Raw genomic sequence first — 6,935 nt, forward strand, 5'->3', positions numbered from 1 at the left:
GGATGGCATCACTGACTCGATGGACATGAGTCTGTGTGAACTCTGGGAGATGGTGATGGACAGGGAAGTCTGGCATGCTGCAATTCATGGGGTTGCAAAAAGTTGGACATGACTGAACGACTGAACTGAACTGAACTGATACTTATTTTAATCTCTTGATGCTTTTGTTCTCTGGATCATATATTGTCTTTTGTGTAATCTTGTCCCCAGTCCTTACCGTACCCCACAGTGGATGCATTCTTCAGATGGGTAGTTCTTTTGGCTTCTGAACTCATGCCCTCTGCATAGCTTCTGCTATCCTGTCCAATTATGTGTGTGGGCTGAAGCTTAAGCCCTGGTCTGTGAACTTCTGGATGAATTTAAAGAAATAACAAAGGTGATCCTCAGGTCAGAATGTCCAAGTCATTATAGAACAGTTCTTACCTTACTTGGCTTCTTAAAAAGTTCTTTAAAAATTTTTTAAATTTTATTTTAAACTCTTTGCAAGAAACAGCATTCAGAAAAGACCATCTGTTTAGATTTGTAATTCATATGTCCAAATCTTGGGGATTTTGGGGAGAGGATAGAGGAATGAATGCCCAGTGTTTTTATTATCTCCTTACCCTAGCATTTCTTTGATATTATCTTGAGAATACTAGGTAGGTAAAGCTGTTTCTTTTGATTCCTGTCTACAGTGGTGACAGGAGAGATAAAGCCTACCAACCTACACATTTAGACATTAAACATTTCAAAGACTCAGCTGCAGGACCAGTAAATTCATTCCTTTGTTTTGTGACTTGAGTTACATACCCAGTAACTATTGATATAAAGCTAGCAAGATGAACAGTTTCAGGAGAGCATGACTTGTCTTTTTATTTTTCTCTCTTTTTTAAACAAGTACAATTAAAATGTGTCTTTCTCCCCCCCGGAGCCGAGCTGGTTCTGCAGCTCTGTGGCAAGCTGCGGAGTTGGGGTTCTGTTCCGCAGGATGGGGTTTGTTAAAGTTGTCAAGAACAAGGCCTACTTCAAGAGATACCAAGTGAAATTCAGAAGAAGGCGAGAGGGCAAAACTGACTACTATGCTCGGAAACGATTGGTAATCCAATATAAAAATAAGTACAACACACCTAAATACAGAATGATAGTTCGTGTAACGAACAGAGATATCATTTGTCAGATGGCTTATGCCCGTAGAGAAGGAGATATGATAGTCTGTGCAGCTTATGCTCACGAACTCCCAAAATACGGTGTGAAGGTTGGCCTGACACACTATGCTGCCGCATATTGTACTGGCCTGCTGCTGGCCCGCAGGCGTCTTAATAGGTTTGGTATGGACAAAATTTATGAAGGCCAAGTCGAGGTGACTGGTGATGAATACAATGTGGAAAGCATTGATGGTCAACCTGGTGCCTTCACCTGTTACTTGGATGCAGGACTTGCCAGAACTACTACTGGGAATAAAGTTTTTGGGGCCCTAAAGGGAGCTGTCGATGGAGGCTTGTCTATCCCTCACAGTACCAAACAGTTCCCTGGTTATGATTCAGAAAGCAAAGAATTCAGTGCTGAGGTACACCGAAAGCACATCATGGGGCAAAACGTGGCAGATTACATGCATTACCTGATTGAAGAAGATGAAGATGCTTACAAGAAACATTTCTCTCAGTACATAAAGAACAATGTAACTCCAGACATGATGGAGGAGATGTATAAGAAAGCTCATGCTGCAATATGAGAGAATCCAGTGTATGAGAAGAAGCCTAAGAAAGAAGTTAAAAAGAAGAGGTGGAACCGTCCCAAAATGTCACTTGCCCAGAAGAAAGATCGGGTAGCTCAGAAGGAGGCAAGCTTCCTTAGAGCTCAGGAACGAGCTGCTGAGAGTTAAACCAAACCACAATTTTCTATCAAGATTTTTCAGATAATACAATAATAAACTTATTGAACAAGCAGAAAAAAAAATGTGATACATTTCTTCCAAAATTCATTTCTTAGTGTTTAGATTATGAAGACTGGGTGAAGCCTTGGCTAGAGTCCTTGTACTTTGATTTATACAATGTACTCTTCTTCTTCATCTCATTCATACTCAGAGATATCCAGGTCACATGGGGTTGATGGTAGCCTAGTCCTAACAATCTGCTGCCAAGTGTTCTGCCTTGCTTTATCAAATGTGTGACTAATCTAGCTATCCAAGGATGCAATAATCTAGCCATGCAAGGATGCATATATCTTATGCAAATGGACATAAGAGGAATAGAAATAAACTGGTCTTTTTGCACAGGGATTTCAAATCGAATGACCAGCATTTTTACAGTCCTGCTTATGTTAAACCAATCAATTTAATGCTTATTCTTACTAGTTAAGCCTGAGTTTCTTGAAAAAAAGACATCGATTATATTGACATCCATATTGTTATAATGGATGTCATTTCTTAAACATAACAAATAATGACTTAGACGTTTTATGCCTATTATTTTATTTAATTCTCAAAACTACCCTATAAGATAGACACTATATTATCCACATTTTAGAGTTGAGAAAAATAAGCTTTAAGCAGGTTAAAAACTGTTTCAAGGAGACTTGGGTAGAAGGTTGAAAATCTGGGATTTGAACTAAAGCCTGTATTTTCAACCACAATATGGCATTGTCTTCCATTTCACCATGGGCTTTGGTAGAAATGTGGATATGGGGGAAGTTAATGATTCAGGTGTGATCATTTGAGAACATTTCTCTATTAATTAATAATTCAGTAAATTTGGAATAAATTAAAAGGCATCATTAATCCCTAGCTTGGACTTCCCTGTAGCTCAAACAATAAAGAATCTGCCTGTGATGCAGGAGTCCAGGTTTCGATCCCTGGGCTGGGAATTTCCTCTGGAGAAGGGAACGGCAATCCACTCCAGTATTTTTGCATGGAGAACTTCAAGGACAGAGAAGCCTGGCAGGCTACAGTCAGTGGGGTTGCAATGAGTCAGACATGACTGAGCAACTAACACAATCCCTAGCTTAGCCATCAAGGAAACCCAGATATTCAAAATAGCCATGGCTTACAAAAAAGGTCATTTATTAAAAATATTATACACTCTTCACTCTCTTCTGTGGTTTTGGAAATTTTCTCTCATGATCAGGCTGGTACAGTTTTTTCCTTAAGTGACTAAGAAGCATCATTCCACTCAATATTATTACCACATATAAAACATGTGAATACATCAGATGATGCACAGTTTGCATCTCAATCAGCATTCTGCAATGAATTAGGGTGTTACTAAACTATGTATAAATAATCAGCTTTCCAAAATGTCCTAAGTTCCATTGATGTTGGGTTTCTACCATCACCTCTTCAAATTCAGTTTGTTGTTACCTAAAATCCATGTGTGGAATTCTTGGTAGGGTAATCTGTTCCCAGTTGATTGTGAAGATTCATAATTTGGAACATTTTACATATAAAACTGTGTGATACTTTATATTTTTTTCACTTTATAAAACAGGTATCCATGGGTTACGTAAAAAAAGCAAAAATTTGGGGAAATGTTGAAAGAATGAAGCCACATCACAAAATTTGTCCTTTATAATACCTAACAAAAGTAAACAAAAAGATGAAAATTAAATTGTGATTGAAAAATTTTTTTCAAAGACTACCAAAGAGAGAAAGAGAGACAGAGTGGGTAACTCAGTCATTAACTTAGAAAGATGCCAGCTATGAACAGCAACAACAGGTAAGAGGATGTAAACCTTGCCTCTAGAACTCTAACTACAACTTTTAGAAAATGAATGTGTAAGTTCACAAAATCTTAAGGGTTTTTCCCTCATTTGGAGAAAAGTGGACCTAATTTACAGGAGGATGGTAGTTTCAATGGCTACAGTTGTAAAATAAATGAAAAAGAGAAGGAGAATAAAAAATATTTTCACTTTAATAGAAGCATGGCTCCACAGCTCCATAATGAACAGTAACACTAGATTTCTTTAGAAACAATGCTCATAGCATCACTTCCTTTCTTAAAACATCTATTGACTCACAATGTCCAGTTTACTCCAGAAAACAGCTAGTTCTTTCCAGTTGTTCTTTTTGGACTTTCTCATTCATCCTTCTCTTACCATATTCTTTTATTTTTTATAAACTTATGACTTGGGGCTTCCCAGATAGAGCTAGTGGTAAGGAACCCGTATTCTAATGCAGGAGACATAAGAGATGCTGGTTCAATTCCTGAGTGGGGAAGACCCCCTGGAGGAGGGCATGGCAACCCACTCCAGTATTCTTGCCTGGAGAATCCCACAGAAAGAGGAGCCTGGCAAGCTACAGTCCATAGTGTCAAAAAGAGTCAGACATGATTGAAGCAACTTAGCACACACGCATGCACTCAAGCTTATGACTTATAAGTAAACTGCAAACTTGACAATTTACAGTTTATATACATTTCTATCACATTACACCATAGATTCCCTGAAATTAGGACATATGCCTTTCATATTTTATCCTTAAATGCCAGGTCAGCATTTGAATTATAGTAGACACTCAATATGTATTTACTAAATGAAGTATATCTTTCCTTGAAGTGTATTTTGTTTTGTTAAAGCTTTATAATCTTTTTGATGGTGTCCTTGAAGGCTTGTTTCACTTGCTGATTTCTTAGAGTGTAAATGAAGGGATTTAACAAGGGAGTAATTGAAGTAATGAGCACGGCTATTCCTTTGTTGAAAGCACCTTCTTCTTTTGCAGAAGGATTAATGTACATAAACATGCAGCTGCCATAGGAGAGCGAGATGACAATCATGTGGGAGGAACAAGTGGAAAAAGCCTTTGCCCTTTGCTGAGAAGAAGGAATCCTCAGAATGGTCCTGATAATATATGTATAAGAAAGTGTCACCAGCACCAGAGTAACCACCAAAGTCACAACTGCCAAGGAAATGACCATCAGTTCTAAGAGGCTTGTGTCTGAGCAGGCGAGCTCCAGGAGGGGCCCATAGTCACAGTAATAGTGATTCAGAACATTGGAGGCACAGAAATCCACCTGGCTCATTAAGATGATCGGGGGAAAGATAGCTAGGAATCCCCTAGCCAGGAGCAGAACACAAGTTGTATGCAGACTCTGCTGTTCATGATGGTCAGGTAGTGCAGGGGTTTGCAGATGGCCACGTAGCGGTCATAGGACATAGAAGCCAGGAGGTAAAACTCTGTTGCCCCAAGAAATATAGCAAAAAAATATTGAATTAAGCATCCAGCAAAGCTGATCGCTTTATTTCCTGTTGTCATGCTGGTCAGAAATCTGGGAATAAAAATGGATGTGAAGGAAACTTCTAAGAAGGAGAAATTCCGGAGGAAAAAATACATGGGGGTCTGGAGGTGAGAATCTACTAGAGTGAGAATGATGATTGTCAGATTTCCTAGGACACTTAGCATGTAGGTGAGAAACAGAAAGATGAATATCACTGCCTGGACCTCAGGTTGGTTTGTGAGGCCCAACAAAATAAACTCAGTAAATGTGGTTCGGTTTTTCATTGTTGACCTTCAGTAGATCTAAAGGGAATAGGTGAAAATGATGAAAACTAAAGTTTCTTGGGGCTGGGGAGATAAAACTCTTTGTAATCAACAGAATCAGGTCATATATAACTCTCCATTCAGTTGACCCAAACCAGTGTCCACTGGACTAGAATTGTTCCATGGAAGCCCTCCTGTTACTCATGTAAATGACCTTATTCCTAAAGTCTTTGTAATTCCTCAAGTTGATTTATTCCTGCACACATAAGAGAATTACTACAGAATAATTACTTAATTTTTTTCAGAAGAATAAATTTTTGTACCCATCTTTTCCTTCCAAAATGTTTATAAAGTCTCCATATTGAAGGCACGTTTCTCTGACTCTATTAATCTCCTACTTCTGGGCACTTGGTAGAAATATCTCTATCTGATTCTATTTTCTGTGCTTCCCTCTCCCCTCTGGTGCTTCCCCTATATTATTTCCCCTTCCCTGTAATATTCCCCCTCCTTGTACTATTTAATGTTTAGACGGATACCTGCCACAGATCCTCATCTCCATCACTATATAAATCTCTGACTTCCCTTGTTCTTGCAACCAATAGAAATTTCCCCAAGTAGATAATTCTGAAGATCTTGAGACATAACTGATATTTCTAGACCCCCCCCTTCCCAGGTGGCACATTTGGTAAAGAATCTGCCTGCTCATTGCAAGATACACAAGAGATACAGGTTTGACTCCTGGTTTGGGAAGATTCCTCTGGAGTAGAAAATGGCAACCCACTCCAGTATTTTTGCCAGAAAATTCCATGGACAGAGGAGCCTGGTGGGCTACAGTTCATGGGGTCACAAAGAGTTGGTCATGACTAAGCATGCACACATCAGTTCTTGTAGGGTGAATTTGTAACAGTGCTTTAGGACTTAAAGACCTTTAGTTCAATATTCTATCATTTTATTTTGACTACATGAACAAGTTTAAGGCATTAATAAATCATATTCATTAGCATTTACTTTTATTTCTCTGCCATTTTCAAAGTCTCCTATACACTGATTTGGACTATATTTCTGAGAATAGAAATCTCGAGAGATCCACAGACAACATCTCAGAGTAGATTTTGCTCAAAGCCTCAAAGAGTCCTCAGTGGCAAACTAAGGATGATAAATTTATCATGCTTCAGATTTTCTTGGCATACAGAACCCAGGAAGAGGAACATTCATGTTTCTGACAATGAGTCCTTGTACATAATTTGATAATCCCCAAGGAAGGAAATTTTACTGGTGGTATCCTGTGTGCCTCTTTAGGTTTTTCTGATTAAGAAGCAGAAACAATGTAAAACGCCACTCTAATTCACACGTGTAAGAGTAAGAAAAATTAGACCTTCACAATCATTTTTGTCAACCTCCCCATTATTCCATATAGCTTTTGGAGGTATTGACCTGTATCCCGCTACAACCATGACTTCCTTGTCTGTACTAACCTGTGGTCTTT

The 6,935-nt window shown here is 38.7% G+C and overlaps 1 protein-coding gene and 1 pseudogene across 1 annotated transcript; one reads left to right on the forward strand and one right to left on the reverse strand.

The window, feature by feature from the left end:
• Positions 1-914: 914 nt before the first annotated feature.
• Positions 915-1,929, forward strand: LOC101104723 (large ribosomal subunit protein uL18-like; annotated as a pseudogene).
• A 2,612-nt stretch (positions 1,930-4,541) lies between these two features.
• Positions 4,542-5,470, reverse strand: LOC101104213 (olfactory receptor 6C4). Its single transcript, XM_004022807.4, is given in 2 exon segments — positions 4,542-5,026; positions 5,029-5,470. Coding segments are annotated over 2 exon segments (927 nt in total).
• Positions 5,471-6,935: the final 1,465 nt, after the last annotated feature.

Source organism: Ovis aries, chromosome 3, assembly GCF_016772045.2.
Source record: "Ovis aries strain OAR_USU_Benz2616 breed Rambouillet chromosome 3, ARS-UI_Ramb_v3.0, whole genome shotgun sequence".
NCBI classification, from domain to species: domain Eukaryota; kingdom Metazoa; phylum Chordata; class Mammalia; order Artiodactyla; family Bovidae; genus Ovis; species Ovis aries.